We start from the raw sequence: 22,917 nt of genomic DNA, 5'->3' as shown, positions 1-22,917 counted from the left end.
GGGTGTTCCCAGAACGCCCTGGGCAGCATCAAAAACAGATTCCTGGGCCCTTCCCTGGAGATTCTGATTCAGAAGATTGAAGGTGGCACAGAGTCTGGCTTATTCCAATGTTCCCTGGGGATCTGAGGATCAGCCAGGTTTAGCAACTGACAATGCAGCCCAGCTCTACAGGTGAGGAAACTGAGGCCCAGAGAGTGACATGATGGCCCCAGGCACACAGGCACTTAATAGCGGCATCTGGGACTACATTTCTGGCTGGCATGAGGACGCTGGCAGGCTGCAGAGAGCCAGACACTTGGGCGAGAGTCACAAGCACAGCCCTGCACCCACTGCTCTGGGTTCATGTGATGCTGCTCTCCTGGTCACTGCCACAGGAGCAACTCCCTCCACGCTTCCGGCTGCTCTCAGGACCCTGTCCTGTATCTGACCATCCTTTTCTGCTGCACCCATTTTCCCCATCTGTCATCTCTGCCCAGAGACCTCAGGCCCAACCTTCCAGGCAGCCTGGGAAGGACCCAGCCTCCTTACCCCAGCAGCCCTTGATGGAGAAGCCGAAGAAACCCAGCTGGCATCTGTCACAGGCCTGGCCTGTGACACCTGGGCGGCAGGTGCACTGTCCAGTCTTGGGATGGCACTGGTCCTCCTGGGAGCCCAGTGGGTGACACTTGCAGCTGTGATAAGGGAAGGAACTGGGTCTGAGGCAAGCTCAGGGCCACTTCTGGCCCAGCCTCTGCCAGCTGCAGCTGGCTGGGGCCTCAGATCACAGCCCTCTGCTGACAAGACCCCATCTCCTCTTGGTGCATGGCACAGCTTCCCCAGCTGTGCTCTGGAAAGCACAAGTCTCCCTGGATGCTCGGGGAGAAAAGAAGATAAAATAAGGCTATGGGGACAAACATGTCTCGGGCAGACTATACCCCTCTGTTGGAAAGTCGCGATGCAATCAGCATAGCAAGGGCTCTGAGAAGTCCTGCAAGGAAGAAACCTGTTTGTTCCACTTGGTGTTTACCTGGAGTCCTCCACTGTTCCCTAAGGACGCTTGTCTAAGATGCTACTGTGGCCAAAAGGCCACACAGTGACAGTGTCACTGAGAAGGGAATCAGAGACCAAACCGGCCACCTGCCCACCTGGACATCCCTTAGGGCTGCTCTTGGCCTGCATCCTAGGCTGGCAGGACCATGAGTCCGATGCCAAGAGTCCATCCCTTTGCCCCCCTTTGGCAAAGGGCACAACGCGCCTGGCAGTGGGCCTAGGATAACACCTTCCGAACCAGGCCCCTCCCTGGGGGCTGCCTGGTGCCTTCTTCCATCCTGGTGAGGTCCCCAGGGCACCAGCAGTCTTACCCTACTTACCTCCGGCAGCCCCTCCCAGGCTGGAGGTCGAAGAAGCCAGGGTAGCAGTGACTACAGTCCCGTCCAGTCACGTGAGGCAGGCAGGAGCACTGGCCTGTCACTGGGTCGCAGGGCATCTGCTCCCTGACCGAGCCTTGTGGGTGGCAGCTGCAGGCTGGGGGCAGGAGCAGGAAGGGGTGTTGGCAACAATGCAGATTGTCTGTTCCACCTTTGGGGGTCCAACAGAGGCAGAGGAGATGGGGGAGCCTCCGGAGATGATACTGCACATTCAGCCCAGATTCCAAAACCCCTGCTGGAAAAAGGCTCCAGGACCGAGCTCAAGCCTCAGCCCATTGACTATATCCTTAGAGGGACAGCCCAGGATGGTCATGGCGGCAGACAGTCCTTCTGAGCCTGCCCTGAGCCCTGGCAGGCTGCAGAGGGCCAGAGACTTGGGTGAGGGTCATAGGCAAAGCCCTGCACCCACTGCTCTGGGTCCCGTGACCCTGCTCTCCTGGCCACCACCAGGGGAGCATCTCATTCTGGGCCAGAGCTGTGTTTCCTGCCGGGGTTCCACAAAAAGAGTGAGCAGGAGCCGGCAGCTGCGGCGTAGGAAAGGGCTCCAAGGACATGAGTGTGGGGTGAAGACTGAGCTTCCGTCCTGCAGGGCTCTGGGAGCCTCCCAGGGGCTGAATGTTGACTGAGGCGATGCGGGGAAGCATGGCCTTGGAGACCCGGCGCAGGGCGATCACCGGGTCAGCCATATGTGCTAACTGCAGAGCGGGAGGTAAGCGGTAGACTATCCAGGCTTTGGGATCAGAGTTTATGAGATCTCCTGGCTTAAAGAGACCCTGGAGAGGGGCAAACCCCTGTGCTTTCTGGACACAGAGACAGGGAAAGGGAGTGACCTGCCTGAGGCTGGATGGTCTTGCAGAGGGGCCAGCTGGTTCCAGTGGGTTCCTTAGTCACCCCTTCTGGGTCCTGAGCCAGGGCAGAGGAGAAGGGGCCCACTGTGCGCCACCCCGGGGTCTGGAGGTGGGTACTCACGCTTGCATTTGTCTGCGGGCCGAGGGGCCAGGGCGCTCCCGTAGAAACCTTCACGACAGCGCTCACAGTGGTCACCCGCGGTGTTGTGCAGGCAGCGCAGGCAGTGGCCAGACAGGGGGTCACAGTTGCCCACGGCATTGGGGTCCACATTCCCGCTGCACTGGCACTGGTGGCAGGGCTGGGGGGGCCCCGAGAGCCCCAGCGGGTCCCCAAAAAAGCCATCATCACAGACCTCACAGCGCCGCCCTGTGCGTAGAGGGAGCACGTGTGAGGAACGCAGTCAGCTGGGCCCACCAGGGATGAGGGTGGGTGTGAAGCAGAGCAAGCGTCCCTCCAGCCTCCCCGGGGCAAAGCACAGGCTTGGGCAGGAGGACCTGGGACCAGCTCCCAGTGGCCGCCCACAGCTATGTGGTCCCGGGCAAGCCACCGCACCTCTAGGAACTCAGGTTCCTCTTCTCTAAAGTGGGGACAACAATGGCGGCTCCCCATAGGACTGACATAATTTGTGGAAAGCGCTTAACATCCGGCCTGACATGTAGTAAGCACTCAGCAGCAGTGGCTATCATCACATATCTGTCCTCACACCCTCATCATCATCGTCACCATCATCTTCACCATCACCACTATCCCCATCAGCACCTCAACCATCATCATGACCTTCTTCATCATCATATTTTATTATTATTATCAAGATGGAGTCTCGCTCTGTCACCAGGCTGGAGTGCAGTGGTGTGACCTCGGCTCACTGCAACCTCTGCCTCCCGGGTTCAAGCGATTCTCCTGCCTCAGCCTCCGTAGTAGCTGGGATTACAGGTGCACACCACCATGCCTGGCTAATTTTTTTTTTTTTTTTTGAGATGGAGTCTTGCTCTCCCAGGCTGGAGTGCAATGGCACGATCTCGGCTCACTGCAAGCTCCGCCTCCCGGGTTCACCTTTCTCCTGCCTCAGCCTCCCTAGTAGCTGGGACTACAGGTGCCTGCCACCATGCCTGGCTAATTTTTTGTATTTTTAGTAGAGACGGGGTTTCACCGTGTTAGCCAGGATGATCTCGAGCTCCTGACCTCATGATCCGCCTGCCTCGGCCTCCCAAAGTGCTGGGATTACAGGCGTGAGCCACCACACCTGGCCTTCATCATCATCTTGACCGTTATCTTCCTCATCATCTTGACCATTATCCTCATCCTCATCACCTACTTCATCCTCATGTTGACCATCACCTTCATCTTCATGATCTTGACCATTATCCTCCTCATAATCACCTTCATCACCATTGTCATCTTGACCATGATCTTCATCATCATCACCTTCTTGACTATTATCCTCATCATCACCCGTGGTCGCCTGCGGTGTTGTGAGCCAGCGCAGGCAGTGGCCAGACAGGGGGGTCACAGTTGCCCACAGAATTGAGGTCCACATTCCCACTGCACCCGCACAACTGTCATCATCACCTTATCTTTATCATCACCTCATTGTCATCATTCTGATCATTATCCTCATTTTCTTCATTACCATTGTCTTGATCACCCTCTTCCTCACCTTCTTCATTGTCACCATCCAACGTCAGTCACCTGCTTCTCCTGGTCCTCTTCCTCATCTCCCTCTTAGCTGGGTGGATTTTCCTGTGCAGTCCCTGCCCCTTTACCTTTTCTGTTTCTCATGTTTCCTGAACTTCCTCTAGACTCTGAATTGCAGACTCCTGCCCTGCTTTCTGGGTTTGACCTGGACTTTCTGGCTCATCTTCCAGCCCCCAGGTCACTGTGAGCCACAGAAGAGATGCTGTGTGAGGGGGCTTTTGGAGGGTGTTTCTAGGGATCCACTCTGGACATAGACGGGGCATAAAAGAACATACTTGTTTCCCCAGCACTTTGGGAGGCCGAGACGGGCGGATCACGAGGTCAGGAGATCGAGACCGTCCTGGCTAACACGGTGAAACCCCGTCTCTACTAAAAAATACAAAAAAAAAAAAAAAAAAGAACATACTTGTTCCAAGTGCTTCATGTGGTATCAGCCACTCTTTATAAACATGTCCATCTCTCTGCCTATCTCTACATGAAACCAATGTCAGGCCCAAGTAATAGCCATGGTCCCCTGGACGTGACAGGAATGCTGCTTTGCTCATATTATTATTTTTTCTTTTTTTTGAGATGGAATCTTGCTCTGTCGCTCAGGCTGGAGTGCAATGGCATGATCTCGGCTCACTGCAACCTCCATCTCCTGGGTTCAAGTGATTCTTTTGTCTCAGCCTCCCAACTAGCTGGGATTACAGGCACGCACCACCACACCCAGCTAATTTTTGTATTTTTAGTAGAGATGGGGTTTTGCCATGTTGGCCAGGCTGGTCTTGAACTCCTGACATCAGGTGATCCGCCTGCCTTGGCCTCCCAAAGTGCTGGGATTACAGGTGTGAGCCACCGTGCCTGGCCGCTTACATGTTTTATGTGCCTCTTAATATTTTTACACTGCTCCAACATTACAACGAGTATGTACATTTATTTCTATTTTTTCATTTATTTTTTCTGAAGTTACTAAGTCAGTCAAGAGTATGTAATAATTTTATAATTAAAAAATAGCTGCTGCCACTGTGAAGAATAGTTGTGAGCCCCTTGTGTCCTCAAAAGTCATTGGTCAGTTGAAATGAAGTTAATGGTACTGGCCGGGCATGGTGGTTCACACCTATAATCACAGCACTTTGGGAGGCTGAGGTGAGTGGATCACCTGAGGCCAGGAGTTCGAAATCAGTGTGGTCGACATGGCAAAATCGCATCTCTACTAAAAATACAAACATTAGCCAGGCGTGGTGGCAGGTGCCTGTAATCCCAGCTACAGGCAGGAGAATCTCAGCTACAGGCAGCTGAGGCAGCAGAATCGCTTGAACTTGGGAGGCGGAGGTTGCAGTGAGCTGAGATCGCGCCGCTGCACTCCAGCCTGGGGGACAGAGCCAGACTCTGTTTCCAAAGAAAAAAAAAGTTAATAGTGCTAAGGGCAACCCTGAAAAGGGAAGGGGGGAATGGAATGGAATGGAACGGAAAGGAAAGGAAAAGACAAACTGGAACAGAGTTCAAGGTCGAGGCTAGCACCCGCCTTGTAGATTCTAAAATAGAAATAAAATAAGACAGGAAAGGGGGAGATTGAAACTGATGATGAAGAATGAGCCCCATGTGTTAAGTGGCCATTCACCTGGAACCAGGTGGGGACAGCTCACAGGGCAGGGGGCAGCTCTGGAGGTCCTGGGAAGGGCTGCAAGGGGCCAGGATGGCAGGCAGGAGTCGTCCCGGGACAAGTGAGAATCAGGACCTGACCTCGGTCAATCCTGACTCAGACGTCCCCAGGTGAGCTCTTGGTGTGTGAGGCCCTCCCAGGACCCAGAGGACACTGGTGTAGGTAAGAAGGGTAGTGGCAGAAGGTCCCAGGTCTAAAGTCCATTCCAGGTGACCCTCCCTCTCAAGGGTGGTCCCCTCTGCACACAGCACTGCCTGCTCCCCTGAAATCCTCCCTCAAGTATGTCTCAGCCTGGGTCCGCCTGAGCTTCTCTAACTGTCCATTCTCACTGGCCTCACGCATATCTGCAAGCCAGGGGAGCCACAGTCGGGAGCTAGAAAATGTAAGGAAGATAATGAGAATGGAGGGACAGCATGGTGGCCAGTGAGGTGCAGGGTTCTGCGGTGCAATCTCCATCCCTCGGTTCTTGAGCTCCTGGCTCTGTGGCCATCCGCCCTGCCCTGTTGGCTGCCAGAGAACTGCTTTCAGAATGGTCCCAGTGAAAGCACACGGCATTTGACAAATCAATTTAATGCAGCCACAAGTACCAAAAGCAAAATCAGATGTCTAGGAATCTTAAAAAATTACACTACGTGAAACAAGCCAGACCCAAAAGAACAAATACTGTATGGTTCCATTTAAATGGAATACTGGGAGCAGTCAAATTCATAGAGACAGAGAGGAGAACAGCTGTTATCTATTCAACAATACTTTTTTTTTTTTTTTTAATTTTTTTGAGATGGAGTCTTGCTCTGTTGCCCAGGCTGGAGTGCAGTGGCACACTCTTGGCTCATGCAAACTCCACCTCCTGGTTTCAAGCGATTCTCCTGTCTCAGCCTCCTAAGTAGCTGAGATTACAGGTGTCTGCCACCACTCCCAGCTAATTTTTGTATTTTTAGTAGAGATGGTGTTTTGTCATGTTGGCCAGGTTAGTCTTGAACTCCCGACCTCAGGTGATCTACCTGCCTTGGCCTCCCAAAGTGCTGGGATTACGGGCGTGAGCCATGGCGCCCGGTCTCAACAATACATTTGATTGGTGCGGTTTCTGTCTGGGATGACGAAAAAGTTCTAGAGATGGATGAGTGACAGCTGCACAGCATTGCAAATGTACTTCCTGATGCTGAGTTACACACTTAGAAATGGTTAAAATGGCAAATTTCATGTTATATATATTTTATCATAATAAAAATTAATATTGTAATATGCCAAAAGTCATCGAATTTACTTTATTTTTTGAGATGGAATTTCGCTCTTGTTGCCCAGGCTGGAGTGCAATGGTGCAATCTCGGCTCACTGCAACCTCCACCTCCTGGATTCAAGTGATTCTCCTGCCTCAGCCTCCCGAGTAGCTGAGACTACAAGTGCGCGCCACCACGCCTGGCTAATTTTTTGTAACGGGGTTTCACTGTGTTAGCCAGGATGGTCTCAAATTCCTGACCTCGTGATCCGCCCGCATCAGCCTCCCAAAGTGCTGGGATTACAGGCATGAGCCACCACACCAGGCCTATACTTTATTTAAATTTTTTTTTTTTGATAGAGTCTGGCTCTGTCGCCCAGGCTGGAGTACAGTGGTGAAATCTGGGCACACTGAAGCCTCCACCTCCCAGGCTCAAACCATCCTCCCACCTCTGCCTCCAGAGTATCTGGGACTACAGGTGCATACCACCACACCCAGCTAATTTTTGTATTTTTTTTTTTAGAGATGCGAGTCTTGGTATGTTGCCCAGGCTGGTCTTGAACTCTAGACTAAAGTGATCTGCCCACCTTGGCTTCCCAAAGTGCTGAGATTACAGGCATAAGCCACCACACCCAGCCGAATTGTATGCTTTAAATGGGTGAACTGTCAGGTATATGAATAGTATCTCAATAAAGCTGCTTTTTGTTGTTGTTGTTGTTGAGACAGAGTCTTGCTCTATCGCCCAGGCTGGAGCGCAGTGGCTGGATCTCAGCTCACTGCAAGCTCTGCCTCCCGGGTTTACGCCATTCTCCTGCCTCAGCCTCCCGAGTAGCTGGGACTACAGGCGCCCGCCACCTCGCCTGGCTAGTTTTTTTTTTGTATTTTTTAGTAGAGACGGGGTTTCACCATGTTAGCCAGGATGGTCTCGATCTCCTGACCCCATGATCCGCCCATCTCGGCCTCCCAAAGTGCTGGGATTACAGGCTTGAGCCACCGCGCCCAGCCAATAAAGCTGCTTTTAAAAAAAAACCAGTCGAGGATGTCTAAGTCCAGAGCAGGAAAGAATGCAATAAGCCTGAGAACAAGGGTGGGCGTGGGTGGTTCTGCTTTGCACATCACCTGATGACATTTTTTAAAGGCTAGAAGTTTAATTGAGGTTTTCCACCTTAGCTGTGTGACAGAATCACCCAGGGAACTTGTTCAACTATCACTAACCCAGACTCTAAGGGGCCAGGGACCAGATATGAGTATTTTTCAATGGCCCAAATTTTTTTTTTTTTTTTGAGGTGGAGTCTCGCTCTGTCGCCCAGACTGGAGTGCAGTGGCGCAATCTCTGCTCACTGCAAGCTCCGCCTCCCGGGTTCACACCATTCTCCTGCCTCAGCCTCCTGAGTAGCTGGGACTACAGGTGCCTGCCACCTCGCCCGGCTAGTTTTTTGTATTTTTAGTAGAGATGGGGTTTCACCATGTTAGCCAGGATGGTCTCGATCTCCTGACCTCGTGATCCGCCCGTCTCGGCCTCCCAAAGTGCTGGGATTACAGGCTTGAGCCACCGCGCCCGGCGTCAATGGCCCAAATTTTAAATGGCCCAAATTCTGCTGGCAATATGCAGCAGCCTGGGGCTCTGGTTATGGGGCTAAGGGATTCCATGCCTGCTGCCTATAAGCTGGGCTCTCCCTCACCTGCCACACCCTAAACCCAGAGCCCTAACCCTGGAGCCCAGGGCAGAGTCACAGCGCCGGGGCTTGGCCCTTGGTGGGGCAGGGCTCTGGCGCAGGAGTCACTCACCTCTCTGACCCGGGGGGCAGTGGGTGCACGCCACCTCCCCGCTCTCTGGGATGGTTGTACAGGCTGACTGGCCAGGGCAGGGACATGGCTGGCAGTCGTCGGCTTGGCCCGCGAAGGGGTTGCCATAGAAACCCGGCAAGCAGCGCTCACAGGATGGGCCCTCGGTATGGTGGCTGCAGACGCAGATCCCTGAGGGGCAAGACAAGCACCTGTTTACCACTATCTGAATCCAGAATGCCCAGAGATGGTGGGCATCCTGGCAGGAGAGGTCAGGGAGCACATCCCGGGCAGAAGTGGGGTGGGAACCTTTCCCAGGCGGAGGCAGCAGGGCCTGGGGATTGAGGGTCCAGGCCTGGAGCTGGACCACCCGGTTCATGTCCACTACTTACTGCCTGTGCAAAGCTGGGGAAGTTGTCTAATGCCCCCACATCTCAGTCTCCTCATCTGCAAAATGGGAACAACCACAGCACTGACTTCAAAGGGTTCTTGTCAGGGTCCAACAAGACCATGCATTCAAAGTGCCTTGCACACTCTCTGGCACACATAATAGTCGATGCTGTTGTTATTATTATTATCACTAGTCGAGACAGTCTCACTCTGTCACCCAGGCTGGAGTGCAATGGCGAGAATCTTGGCTCACTGCAACCTCCACTTACTAGGTTCAAGTGATATTCCTGCCTCATCCTCCCAAGTAGCTGGGATTACAGGTGTGCGCCACCACACCTGGCTAATTTTTGTATTTTTAGTAGAAATGGGGTTTCTCCATGTTGGCCAGGCTGGTCTCAAACTCCTGACCTCAAGCGATCTGCCCACCTCGGCCTTCCAAAGTGCTAGGATTACAGGCATGAGCCACTGCGCCCGGCCAGCACTGTTATTATTTTGTGTTCCGAAATCTCTCTCTGAACCAACAGGTGACACAGCTACCATTCGCTACACGGTTGTCCTCTTGATTCCAAGGGACCAAAAGGAAGAGCAACTTTTCCAAGGGAGACATAGACCCAGAATTCTGCCTCACATGACTTTGCAAAGAGGCTCCCCTTTATGTGGTTTGGGATACACAGGGGATACCTAGTCTCAGAGGCGGGAACCCCTGTTTCTGCCCTCTGGCTCCTGATGATGGTGGATTCTGCAAACTCTTCTTCCCCAGGATGACCACACCTGGCATCTGCTCAGAGCCTGGGGTGCTTGAGAAGGGAGGCCCACTGCCAGGGACTGAGTGAGAAGCCTGGCTGAGACGGGGTTAACCAAGACCACCACTTCCAGGAGGTCCCCAGGCAGCAAGCACCCCAGCAGCCAAGACAAGGTGACCTGGGAGGAAGAGTGAGGACCAGGCCGCTCATGCACAGCAGGGCTGGCATCCAAAGGGAACTGCCCCAGCCTAGGCCCAACACCCATAGGCTCATTCCTCCTCCCAGCCTAGGGAGCAGGGTTACACTGCCCATTTCACAGACGAGGACTTGGCCAAGCTGAGCGGGATGCTGTGGCAGGGCCAGAGGCTCTGTGGGGATGACAGACTGATCCCAGCCATGGGAGGACTCTGCTTCCTCCAGAGGGGCTGCGGGAAGCACTGCAACAGGGAGGGATTAGACGGCCTCATCTGGGCTCGATTACCAATGCCTGCCATGGACATAAGAAGAGAGAGTGCCCTGTATGTGGTGTGTGGCATGTGGCGCGTGGCTGTGGTTGCCCTCCCTGGCTACGTCGGCCGACTTCTTTTTTTTTTTGATATGGAGTCTTGCTCTGTCACCCAGGCCAGAGTGTAGTGGCGTGATCCTGGCTCACTACAACCTCCACCTCCCAGGTTGAAGCAATTCTCATGCCCAGCCTCCCAAGTAGCTGGGATTACAGGCACCTGACCACATCTGGCTAATTTTTGTATTTTCAGTAGAGATGGGGTTTCACCATGTTGGCCAGGCTGGTCTTGAACGCCCAACCTTAGGTGATCTGCCTGCCTTGGCCTCCCAAAGTGCTGGGATTACAGGCGTGAGTCACCGCGCCTGGCCTCTTCCCCCTCCCCCTAGAGTCTTGCTCTTATCGCCCAGGTTGGAGTGCAATGGCGTGATTTCAGCTCTCTGCCACCTCTGCCTCCTGGGTTCAAGCGATTCTCCTGTCTCAGTCTCCTGACTAGCTGGGATTACAGGTGCCCGCCACCACGCCCAGCTAATTTTTATATTTTTAGTAGAGATAGTAGAGATGGGTTTCACCATGTTGGCCAGGCTGGTCTCGAACTCCTGACCTCAGGTGATCTACCCACCTTGGCCTCCCAAAGTGCTGGGATTACAGGCATGAGCCACCATGCCTTGCTACTGTCTTTTCAGGAAGAAAAATGCCCAGTAGCCTTCTTCTCAGAGAGCCCCCACCTGCTCTGGGGAGGCAGCAGGCATCTAGGCATGAGGCCCTCTGTGTGGGAGTGGAGAGAGGCCTGGGCCCAGCCTACTTAAGTGCCTCCTGGCCATGTGACCCCGAGCAAGGCCAGGTCTGCTCCTATAGAAGTGGGGATCAGTGGGCCAGGCATGGTGGCTCACACCTGTAATCCCAGCACTTTGGGAGGCTGAAGCAGGTGGATCACTTGAGGTCAGGGGTTTGAGACCAGCCTCAACATGGTAAAATGCCATCTCTACTGAAAATATAAAAATGAGCTGAGCATGGTGACAGGTGTCTATAGTCCCAGCTACGCAGGAGGCTGAGGTGGGAGGATCTCTCGAACTCAGCAGGAGGCTGCAGTGAGCTAAGATTGCACCACTGCACTCCAGCATAGGCAATAGAGTGAGATTCTGTCACCCCCCACAAAAAATAAAATAAAATATAAAACATAAAATAAAACTAAAAGAAGTGGGAATGAGTAGCCAGTAGTGACCAGGCCCTGGGAGTCCAGGCTGGAGGGAGGCACGGCTCTGCCGCCTGCTGGCCACGTATCTGCCCGTGGGGCCCTCTCCTGTGAGACGGGACAGGAAGGGGCCTGGCTCCCGCAGGAATGTCTGCAGGAGTCAATGATGTAGTGTAGAGAAGGTGAATAGCACATATAGGAACCTGGTGACCCTATTTTATTATTTCCCAAGTGTCCTGAAAAGTAGAGACTTTCATTATCTGCGCTTCCCTAAGGTACTCCTGGTTAGCTATGGCTGAGCTCTGATGCAACCAAGCCTGTGTTTTCAGAGCCTCGGTGTCTCCTGAACTCCATGCGGCTTTGTGTAGAAACAGAGGCTGTGTATATACTGTCAATATCCCCACCTTACAGAAGAGGAAGCAGGCTCAGGGAGGGAAGTGACTTTCTCAAGGCCACTAAGGGGTGAGGGTGGCAGGTCTGTGGTTCTGGGTTGGCACCTATGAGCTGCTGTCACCTGTGTGACCCTCATGAGAACCCTCCTGCTGTCACCCACTATGCTGGTGCCTCTGCCCTTCCTCACAGCACCCTCTGCATGTAAGAACGCCTGAGGTCTTTCTCTGATCCTTCCCGGGAAAAGGATCAGCCCGGGGAGAAGGTGGCACGGACAGACGGCCTGCATAGCAGCTGGCTTACGGCTCTCACCTGATGCATAAAAAGTCCTTGGCACAGAGTCTGAGGCTTCAATAAATCCCAGTAGTAACTTTTATTAAAATATGAGGCGGCCAGGCAGTAAGCAGCATGGGAAAGCTCAGTGCCCACACTGCCCCTCAGCTTGGCCGACACCTCAATGCCTGTGCCAGGCTGGCCCTGTTCAGGTCAGTACTCATCTCGCTGTTTTGGGTGCCTTCAGATGGGATGCCGGGACACTCACCTGTGTTGGGGTCACAGGTGCCATGCTGGTTACAGGTGCAGGGGACACAGCTGGCATAGGGACCCCCCTGTGGCGTCTCCCTCTTGTATCCCGGAGCACAGGATTCGCAGAACTGGCCCATGTAGCCATTGGGACATGAACAAGTCTCCACCCAGGAGGCTGGCGGGGAAAGCCCTGGCCGGGCAGATGTGAGCCGGACCTCAGTCAGGAACACTTGGCCTGCAGGGCGAGAAGGGAGAGAGGAAGAGAGGAGGCACAAGCTCCCTGCACATGCTTCCCCTCAAAACCCTCCTATTCACATATGAACCAGGCCCACATATATAAAGGCAGCCTAACAATCAATGATTTTTTTTTTTTTTTGAGACAGATTCTCACTCTGTCACTCAGGCTAGAGTGCAGCGGTACAATCATAGCTCTGCAGCCTCGACTTCCCAGGCTCCAGTGATCCTACCACGTCACCCTCCCCAGGAGCTGGCAAGCCACCAAGCCCAGCTAATTTTTAAAATTTTTGTAGAGATCGGGTTTCTCCACGTTGCCCAGGCTAGTCTTGAACTCCTGGCCTCAAGTAATCCCCCTGCCTTGGCCTCCCAAAGTGCTGGTATTGCATGTGTGAGCCACTGTGCCAGTTGAATTTTTTTTTTTTTGTTTAATAGTCAATTCAAGGGTAAGGGAGATGAATCGGCAGTTTTCAAGAAGAAATAGATATGGCTGAGAATTTTATGGAAAGATATCCACTCCACAGGTTATTAAAGATATATAGATTTAAACAACGATGATACCATTCACACCTCTCAGACTGGTAACATTTTATAGATGAATTTTAGTGGAGGATGGGGTGTAGGAAATTCACCTGGCCTGCTCATAACTGAATGCTACATTTAGGCAAAGTGTAAGGTCTATTTCTAAAGTTTTAAGATTTTTCTTGTTGTTTTGTTTGTTTTTAAGAGAGACAGAATCTTGCTCTGTCACTCAGGCTGGAGAGCAGTGGTACACCCATAGCTCACTGCAGCCTTGAACTCCTGGCCTCAAATGATCCTCCTGCCTCAGCCTCCCAAGTAGCTGAGACCAAAGGTGTGTGCCACCACACCCAGCTAATTTTTAATTTTTTTGTAGAAAAACGGTTTTGCCCTGTTGCCCGGGCTGGTTTTGAACTCCTGACCTCAAGGACTCCTCCTGTCTTAGCCTCCCAAAGTGCTGGAATTACAGGCACGAGCCACCACGCCCAGCCTAAAGTTCTAAGTGTTATAGGAGATTTTGAGACTAATGACTAGAACAGGATTTTGATGTAAAAGAAGCTAATTACACAGAAATGTCAGTGACATTTCTTACCTGCAAGGAAAGTGAACATTTTGCATTTAGATAAACTATAATGGGTACGTTTTAAAAATAAAGAAATCTGATATTTGAAAAAAAATGAGTGTGGATGTATGAATACTAATCAGGAGGTTTTGCTTCCAGTAACAGAGGAGTAGGGGTCCTGGCAGATCAGCCTTCCCACAGAAAACGACTATAAACTCTGGGCAAAATATGAAAACGACCATCTGTAGACACAGAACAGGGAGACTGGGGGCAGCTGACACTCCTCATCAGAGCAGGCCTTCTGAAGGAAAATTCCGCAGCGTGGATGAAAATGGAAAATGCTCCCTCTTTGACCTAATATCTCCATTTCCAACACTCTGTCCTAAAGCAACACTTATACTGGAATACCAAGACCTTTCTATGAGTCTGGTCCCTATTCCCTGTGACACAGTTGTAATGGGGAAAACTGGAGACCACTCAAGTGCCTGTCAATAGGGGGATGGCTAAAACCTCACAGAGCACCCATACCGCAGGATCTTACACACCAGACACCGAAAACCAGGCTTTCTACGCGTAATGACAAGGAACAACCTGCAGGACACAATGTTAGCTGGTTAGCTGACAAAAAGTAAGTCCCAGAATATTGTACTGTGTGATTACTTTTCTTTCTTTTCTTTTCCCTCCCTCCCTTCCTTCCTCTCTCTCTCTTTCTTTTTCTTTCTTTTTTTGAGACAGGGTCTGTCTCTGCCACCCAGGCTAGAGTGCAGTGGCATGATCTTGGCTAACTGCAAACTCTGCCTCCCAGGTTCAAGCGATTCTCCCTCCCGAGTAACTGGGATTATAGGTGTGCACCACCACTCCCGGCTAATTTTGGTATTTTTAGCGGAGACAGGGTTTCACCATGTTGCCCAGGCTGGTCTCAAACTCCTGAGCTGAACCGATCCGCCCGCCTCGGCCTCCCAAAGAACTGGGATTACAGGCATGAGCCACCACGCCCGACTGTGTAATCACATTTCTATGTTTAAAAAAAAGGTCGGGCGCGGTGGCTCACGCCTGTAATTCCAGCACTTTGGGAGGCTGAGGCGGGCGGATCATGACCTCAGGACATTGAGACCATCCTGGCTAACACAGTGAAACCCCGTCTCTACTAAAAATACAAAAAATTAGCCGGGCGTGGTGGCGGGCGCCTGTAGTCCCAGCTACTCGGGAGGCTGAGGCAGGAGAATGGCGTGAACCCAGGAGGCGGAGCTTGCAGTGAGCCGAGATCACGCCACTGCACTCCAAACTGGGTGACAGAGCGAGACTCTGTCTCAAAAAAAAAAAAAAAAAAAAAATACAGATGTTAAGCACACACACACAGAAAGATTTAGAGAGAGGCCTCCCAAAACATTACCCATGGAAAGAGGAAGTTTGGGGATTGCAGGTGTGAGGGAGGGTCACTATATCGCCTGCTTCTCCAGTGCATTCCAGCACCCTTGGACTCAAAAGAGGCCCGGGGAAAACTACCATTTGAGCCAGAGGTTCTCAAAAAGAGCAAAATCTCCCTCCCCTGGAAGCAAATCTGAGGACATGTTAGTTGTCATGTGGATGAAGAGGCCTAAAGTTCCCAGAAACTGACATTCCCAGAAACTCCCCACGTGACTTTCAAATGTCCTGCTTGGTGCTGGAAGGGTAGAAAAACCCCTTTGTAAACATCTGAGCCTAGAGCTCAGCTTCATTTTACACACAGACACTAGGGTTTTTGTTTTTTGCTTTGTTTTTTTAAAGACAAGGTCTCGCTCTGTCACCCAGGCTGGAGTGCAGTGGCACAAATCACTACAGTCTCAACCTCCTGGGCTCAAGCGATCCTCCAGTCTCAGCTTCCTGAGTAGCTGGGACTATAGGTACAGACCACCACACCCGGCTGTTTTTTTCTTGTTGTTGTTGTTGTTGTTGTTTTGAGATGGAGTCTGGCTCTGTCGCCTGGTCTGGAGTGCAGTGGTGCAATCTTGGCTCACTACAACCTCCGCCTCCCGGGTTTAAGCGATTCTCCTGCCTCAGCCTCCCAAGTAGCTGGAATTACAGGTGCATGCCACCATGCCCACTTAATTTTTGTATTTTTAGTAGAGATGGGGTTTCACCATTTTGGCCAGGCTGGTCTCAAACTCCTGACCTCATGATCCACCCACCTCGGCCTCCCAAAGTGCTGGGATTACAGGCGTGAACTTCTGCTCTCGGCCTATATTGATTTTTAAAATAGCGTGTGTGGGTAGGTTATAATGAGGAACACATCAGAGGCTAAGGCTGTCAATCACTGTGACCAGGGTGGGAGGTGGTGACAGATCCCCATCAATGATGTGTGATGGCTTGGCCCCCTTTGGGAAGACCACACCCTCCTACGGTGGCTTAGGTAGAATACCACCAGTGACCAGCATGGGAGTCACTCTCCCAGGGGACTCCTGGACTGCCGGCTGTGGGCTGCGTCCGGCAGGGACCGGGGCTTGGTGGATTCAGCGAAGGTGGAGTGCCCACACCCAGTGGGTCTGGGTGGCTTGCTGGCCACACACCTGCCTCTGAGGCCCATCCTTTAGGCCTCTCTCCTGTCCAGTCCCTGCATCTGACCTCAGCCACCATCCCCACTGCCTTCACAGGTTATATGACTTCCGGCAACGGTCCTGACTTTTGACTCAGATTCCTTCTTGGCAAAACAGGACAATAACCACCCGGCCGCGAGGTCCCAACAAGACCGTGGCCCCAGGAGCCCAGCCCAGTTCTGAGAACTGGCAAGCGCTCGGGTCTTGGGCATGTGGTTGTCTTTACTGACCAGCAGGGCTGGGGCCGGGACTGACACGGAGGCGGAGGCTGGTCAGGTTGGTGAGGAGCCGCTGGAAGTGGAACGGGGGCAGCGGAGGGGCCACATCCTCAGAGGTCTCCTGCAGGCTGGTGAGAGAAGTGGTCAAAGTGAGATCCCGACATAGGGTGGGGGTGCCACGGCTGGGGATGGGGTGCAGCCCCCCAGACCACAGGGGCATCTGAAATGTGCCCGGACCTCAGAGACCACCCCTCCCACCTCCCCATCTCTCAGGACAGAAGAGGATACTTACTGGAACCTGAGCTCTACCTCCCTGGGATGCCCGACATCCTGGGGACCAGACAGGCTAGAGTGCCTCAGGGACAGGGCCAAGCCCGCCCCTTCCAGCCTCAGCTGCACAGGGAGTGGGGAGCCCCTGGGGGGCACCTGGAAGGTCAGGATGAGGGGCTGCCCATAGCTGAACCGCTGGTCTCCCAGGAACTTCTCTGAAGACAAAAGAAGGCTTTGACAGTCTTCATATGGTTAGCTTGATTTAAAAAGTCTATATTGATTTTATTGGCAACTAAACATTCAAACAAGATAAAAGTGCAGTGGGTAGAAAATCAAAAGCTCCCGGCACGGCAGACCCTGCAGGGGACCCGCCCACACCTCCGCAGCCTGTCCCCGGCTTCACAGGCGTGTGACCTGTGCAGTCACACACGCCCCCACACTTGGCTTCATGCTGTACTGTGACCATCTTCACATTCTTAATAATTTTATCTTTGAACTAGGGTTTTAGAAGTGGTGTCCAATGGAACACAGAGTCCAAGCATGAACGGAGGGGATACACACACACGTGTGACCACAGAGGCTGCTGCCTGCTCGCGAGCAGCATTCACGATGCCCACGAACACGGAATTCCTAGGGAACACCCAGCAGCAGGAGTTTGGCGGGACTCCAGGTGACATTAAGGTAAGTGAGCTGGCTGAGCGAGCAGAGGCGCGCTGGGCCCCAGGCCACACCTTCCCTTCCAATCAGAACTTGCTCCGAACTTGGAAAGAAGGCACTGGTGTTCCGAGAAACACAAACCACGGAGAAGCCCTGTACAGTACCTTCTGACTCATGTCACTTCCCTGTATCAATCAATCATTGCTTCGGAAGATCGTGACCCATGAGGAAAGAGCACAGGCCACCCTCCTTTCCCAGCAGTCTTTCCCTTACCTGTGAGAAAGCCATGGACGTGTGCCATGTTAGTGGAACATGCATGTGTCAAAGAGTGAAATAAAAGTGGCTGGGTTTGTTGTGTGCAGTATTTCCACTGTCCTCGTAAGAACAAAATACGCAGCCGGGCGCGGTGGCTCACGCCTGTAATCCCAGCACTTTTGGAGGCCGAGGCGGGTGGATCACAAGGTCAGGAGTCCAAGACCAGCCTGGCCGAGATAGTGAAACCCCATCTCTACTAAAAATACAAAAAATTAGCCAGCTGTGGTGGCGGGCATCTGTAATTCCAGCTACTCGGGAGACTGAGGCAGGGAATCGCTTGAACCCGGAAGGCGGAGGTTGCTGTAAGCTGAGATCACATCATTGCACTCCAGCCTTGGCAACAGAGCAAGACTCCGTCTCAAAAAGAAAAAAAAAAAAAAAAAAAAAAAAGGTAAAATTCATGCTAATAACTTAATATGTTTCCTGCTAATAACTTAAAATTTTTCTTTACCTAGAATGGCAGCAAATAGCAAACCAAAAAACACCATGACAAATAAAGGGCAAAATTGTAGGGAAAAACAAGTGTTTATATTTTAGTACCTTTAATGGTACTTCCCCCATTTGGGAATTGGGGGGCAGTTTTCATTCTGCAGTGCACCCCTCAAATTCTGTAGTATGCCCCGCCACAGCTTCGGTGGGCAGCTCCTGATACACTGAGAGTCTCTGTGTCCCTCTGCCCCAGAGCGTTTCCTGGCTGGGGGAATTGCTCACCTGTGCAGAAGCAGCCTGAAGCAGGGAGCCCCGGGAGATGGTGGCCACATGCTCCGGCTGCACCCCGATTCAGCCTCCAGAATCAGTCACCAGCGCCAGTGCAATGCTCCCCTCCCATCTTTTGCTACTCATGTTCTACACGTGAGATGGATCCACGTACTGTTCCACAATCGGCAGTCTTTGTAAAGGTTGCATCACAGTCCACCAATAGACTACCCATCCCTCCTGGGACTGCCCCAAGCTTACACCACTAAATACTCCCCTTTTTTTTTTTTTTTTTGAGACAGAGTCTTACTCTGTCACCCAGGCTGGAGTGTAGTGATGCAATCTTGGCTCACTGCAACCTCCGTCTCCCGGGTTCAAGCAATTCTCATCTCAGCCTCCTGAGTAGCTGGGATTACAGGCATGCACCACCACGTCTGGCTAACTTTTTTGTATTTTTAGTAGAGATGAGGTTTCACCAGCCACCATTTCAGGCTGGTCTTGAACTCCTGACCTCAGGAGATCCACCCACCTCGGCCTCCCAAAGTGCTGGGATTACAGGTGTGAGCCATTGCGCCCGGCCTAAATACTTATCTTCACTCAGCTCCTGGTCTTTGCCCCCAAGTGCTCATAGGTAGACTACAGAAAGTGGACATGCTGGCCAGAGGGTCTGCGTGTTCATTCCCTCTGATGCTGTCACCAGCCAGCCCAGACGCTTGTTTCTGTGTCCCCTCCGTGAGCAACGGGCAGAAGCCTGGCTCCCCTGCCATGCCCTCACCTCCAGCTGCTCAGGGTGCTCTGGGAGTGGGCTGGCCTGAGAGCACCACGAGGACAGGCCGTCCATCCATCTCACCCCTGCAGTGTGCCCAACACCCAGCGAGCACTTCCTGCAGGAATAAGCCCCTCTTCTTCCATATGCCAGCAGAGTGGCCATGGAGCAGAGTGTGTTTTTTGCTCATGGGACTCTGAGCTTGTAGCACCTGCCCCACGAAGGGCCCGAGGCCTCTGACTTCCTGGCTGCGGGGCACACGGCTCCTCAGCCATCTGTGACATCATCTCCCCAGCCTTTCTGGGAGAGGGAGGGAGAGGGCAGAGCTGGTCTGGGGCGCTGGCAGGCCCTGAATCAGCCACAGTGGGGCTAAAGATGGGCTCTAGGCTCTGGGTTCTGGGACTGAGACAGTCGCCAGGAACCCACAGGTCCCCTCACTGTGGGGTGGAGAGGTCAGAATGATCAAGAACCTCCATCCTTTTGCAAGAATGCTGTGGCCCTGGGCTTGGGGTGCGGTGGCCTGGTGGGCGAGGGGCTGATGAAACACAGAGATTCTCTGGGCCATGACAGTGGCTATGGCTCTGTGGCACTGAAGAAGCCCTCCGTGATAAAGCTATGACCAGAAAAATGGGGGTTTCATCAGATACTGTGGTCTGATGGCAGAATAACAGCCTCCCAAAGGCATCCACACCCTAATCCCTGGAATCTGTTTATATGGTGTGTTCTGTGGCAGGGGACATTTAGGTTGTTAATCAGCTGACCTGAGGTAGGAAGAGCATCTTGGGTTATCCAGCTGGGCCCTATCAATCATTTGGGCCCAGTTTAATAGTAAACACACAAGAGGGAGGCAGGGGAGTTGGAGCCAGTGATGGGGCATGAGACAAACTCAGCTGCTTTGAAGATGGAGGAAGGGGCCACGAGCCCAGGAATGCAGGCAGCTTCTAGAGGCCGGGAAAGGCAAGGAAGGGACTTTCCCATGGGCCTCCAGAAGGAACTCAGTCCTGCTGACACCTTGATGTTAGCACCGAGAGACCGATTTCTGACTTCTCCAGGACTCCAAAAGAATAAACTGGCATTGTTTTCAGCCTCTAATGTGTGGCGAGTTGTTTAGCAGCAGGAGGAACTGACACGGGGCAGTCAGCCCCCACCTGGTGCTGGAGGTACCTGGTGCTGTGAGCTCCTCCTCGTCTTCTGGGCTCAGGAGGACCCCATGTGGGCTCCATTGTGGGGGGTGCTCGGGGCCCCCCACACTTCTGGCCCACCAGCCTTCGGCTCCTAGACAGCAAACACAGACATCCCCCGATCAGTGTGAGGCCACAGAGGGTGGTCTCCAGGTGCCAGCCCCAGCTGGAGCCTTGGGGTGGGAGGGAGCCTCAGGAGAAGCTAGAAAGCTCAGGGACCCAGCTCTGCTTGGGGCATGGTCAGGCCTGGAAGCCTGCCCTGCCCTTTCAGTGGGGTTTTGAGCTCAACATGAAGACAGCCTGAAGACCCCCACATGGGTGCCCTGGGACATCAGGGCATCTCTAATAGTACCAGACTTGACTTCATCTTCAGGCTCTCAGATAACTTTCTCACCTGTGACCTCACGAACCCTGTCCTTCTAGTGACCCGTGTTATTAACACCATCACAGGCAGGGAGGCCACCTGGTTAGGAAGGGGTCCAGCCAGGACGGGAGCCCAGGCCTTCTGGTCCCCGTGCCAGTCCAGTGCCTCCTCCCTCTGGCCACAGCAGTTAACACAGAGCACAGCCCAGCACACAGCGAGTGACCTTAAGGGGCTGCCTCTCCAGGGGACAGGGGGCAATGAGGCAGAGGCCAAACATCTGGGACAGCCAAGGGGTAAGAAGAAAGGAACGTGGGGAAAGAGGTCAGAGAAAGGAAGATGTCAACATGAAGAGAAGTTTGCAGACAGGCATTTAGAAGAAACTAGGAGGCTGGGCGCAGTGGCTCATGCCTGTAATCCCAGCACTCTGAGAGGCCAAGGTGGGCGGATCACCTGAGGTCAGAAGTTCGAGACCAGCCTGGCCAATATGGCAAAACCCTGTCTCTGCTAAAAATACAAAAATTAGGCATGGAAGCAGGTGCCTGTAATCCTAGCTACTCAGGAGGCTGAGGCAGGAGAATCGTTTGAACCTCGGAGGCAGAGGTTGCAGTGAGCTGAGATTATGCCACTGTACTCCAGCCTGGGTGACAGAGCAAGACTCTGACTCAAAAACAAACAAACAAAAAATCAGCCAGGCATGGTGGCTCACACCTATAATCCTAGTGCTCTTGGAAGCCGAGGCAGGTGGATCACGAGGTCAAGAGATCGAGACCATCCTGGCCAACATGGCGAAACCCTGTCTCTGCTAAAAAAAAAATAATAATAAACAATAAAAATTTAAAAACCACTCAGTTTTCTTTTCTTTTCTTTTCTTTTTTTTTTTTTGAGACAGAGTCTCACCCTCTCACTCAGGCTGGAGTGCAGTGGCGTGATCTCGGTTCACTGCAACCTCCACCTCCCAGGTTCAAGCAATTCTCCTGCCTCAGGCTCCTGAGTAGCTGGGATTACAGGAGCTGGCTACCATGTCTGGCTAATTTTTGTATTTTTAGCAGAGACGAGGTTTTGTCATGTTGGCCAGGCTGGTCTCAAACTCTTGACTTCAGGTGTTCCATCCCCCTCGGTCTCCCAGAGTGCTGGGATCACAGGCATGAGCCACTGTGTCCAGCCACAGTTTTCATTTCTAAGACAGCAAATATCCATGTAAACCACCCACATTAAACAAAAGCACTTTGGGGTCCTCAATAATTTTCACAAGCATAAAGGGATCCAGAGGCCGGGTGCAGTGGCTCACATCTGTAATCCCAGCACTCTGGGAGGCTGAGGAGGGTGGATCAGTTGAGGTCAAGAGTTCAAGACCAGCCTGACCAACATGGTGAAACCCCAGATCTGTACTAAAAATACAAAAATAAGCTGGGCATGGTGGTGGGCGCCTGCAGTCCCAGCTACTCAGAAGGCCGAGACAGGAAAATCACTTGAACCTAGGAGGCGGAGGTTGCAGTGAGCTGAGATCGTGCCATTGCACTCCAGCCTGGGCAACACAGTGAGACTCCCTCTCGGGAAAAAAAAAAAAAAAAAGGAGGAATCCAGAGACCAAAAAGTTTGAGAACTGCTGCCCAAGGGCAACTGTGAGACAAAATGAGACGATACCCCTGAAGGGCCGGCCACACCCAGTGCCTGGCCCAAGGTGAAAACAGATCATGACACTATTCTTAGGGTCTAGAAAATGAGTCCTGCCCAACGCTAACGCCCTAGACCCCCGGACCCAGGATCCAGACACGCTGTCCTGGTCCGCACATCTCTGGGTCCTGCTTTCTGCACGGTATCCAGCAGAGGGCGCGCGGCCCTCATGTCTGGGGCGCACCAGCGTGGGCCCCGAGGTTCTGCTCCAGCTGATGCCTCGCTCCTTTCTGGGAACAAGCAGAAAGCGGGGGGCGCTCTGTGGGACACAGCTGGGGCCCACGCAGCCTCTGGTTTAATGCAGAGCTCCGAGCTCTGCTGTTTTCCTCTTTAAAGATGCGGCTGTACAGCCGGGCGCAGTAGCTCAAGCCTGTAATCCCAGCACTTTGGGAGGCCGAGACGGGTGGATGACGAGGTCAGGAGATCGAGACCATTCTGGCTAACACAGCGAAACCCCGTCTCTACTAAAAAACACAAAAAACTAGCCGGGCGAGGTGGCGGCTGCCTGTAGTCCCAGCTAACCGGGAGGCTGAGGCAGGAGAATGGC

At 52.9% G+C, this 22,917-nt stretch overlaps 1 protein-coding gene across 2 annotated transcripts in view; it reads right to left on the bottom strand.

Annotated features, from left to right (window-relative positions):
* LAMC3 (laminin subunit gamma 3) overlaps positions 1–22,917 on the bottom strand; it is an 87,415-nt gene that overhangs the window by 25,102 nt on the left and 39,396 nt on the right. For both annotated transcript variants that reach the window (XR_004433210.1, XM_033194156.1), the window contains exons 9-16: positions 20,316–20,426; positions 16,740–16,932; positions 16,460–16,575; positions 12,358–12,576; positions 8,600–8,788; positions 2,376–2,621; positions 1,350–1,503; positions 529–671 (exon numbers count right to left, since the gene is read on the bottom strand). Coding sequence is in view for 1 of the 2 variants with exons in the window: in XM_033194156.1 (XP_033050047.1) it covers positions 529–671; positions 1,350–1,503; positions 2,376–2,621; positions 8,600–8,788; positions 12,358–12,576; positions 16,460–16,575; positions 16,740–16,932; positions 20,316–20,426 (1,371 nt within the window). In the remaining variant the exon portion in view is untranslated. The remainder of the gene's footprint in view (positions 1–528; positions 672–1,349; positions 1,504–2,375; positions 2,622–8,599; positions 8,789–12,357; positions 12,577–16,459; positions 16,576–16,739; positions 16,933–20,315; positions 20,427–22,917) is intronic.

Source organism: Trachypithecus francoisi, unplaced genomic scaffold (genome assembly GCF_009764315.1).
Source record: "Trachypithecus francoisi isolate TF-2019V2 unplaced genomic scaffold, Tfra_2.0 Contig01585, whole genome shotgun sequence".
NCBI lineage: Eukaryota > Metazoa > Chordata > Mammalia > Primates > Cercopithecidae > Trachypithecus > Trachypithecus francoisi.
The sequence above is the reverse complement of the archived record's forward strand: the minus strand, read 5'-3'. Positions and strand labels throughout refer to the sequence as shown.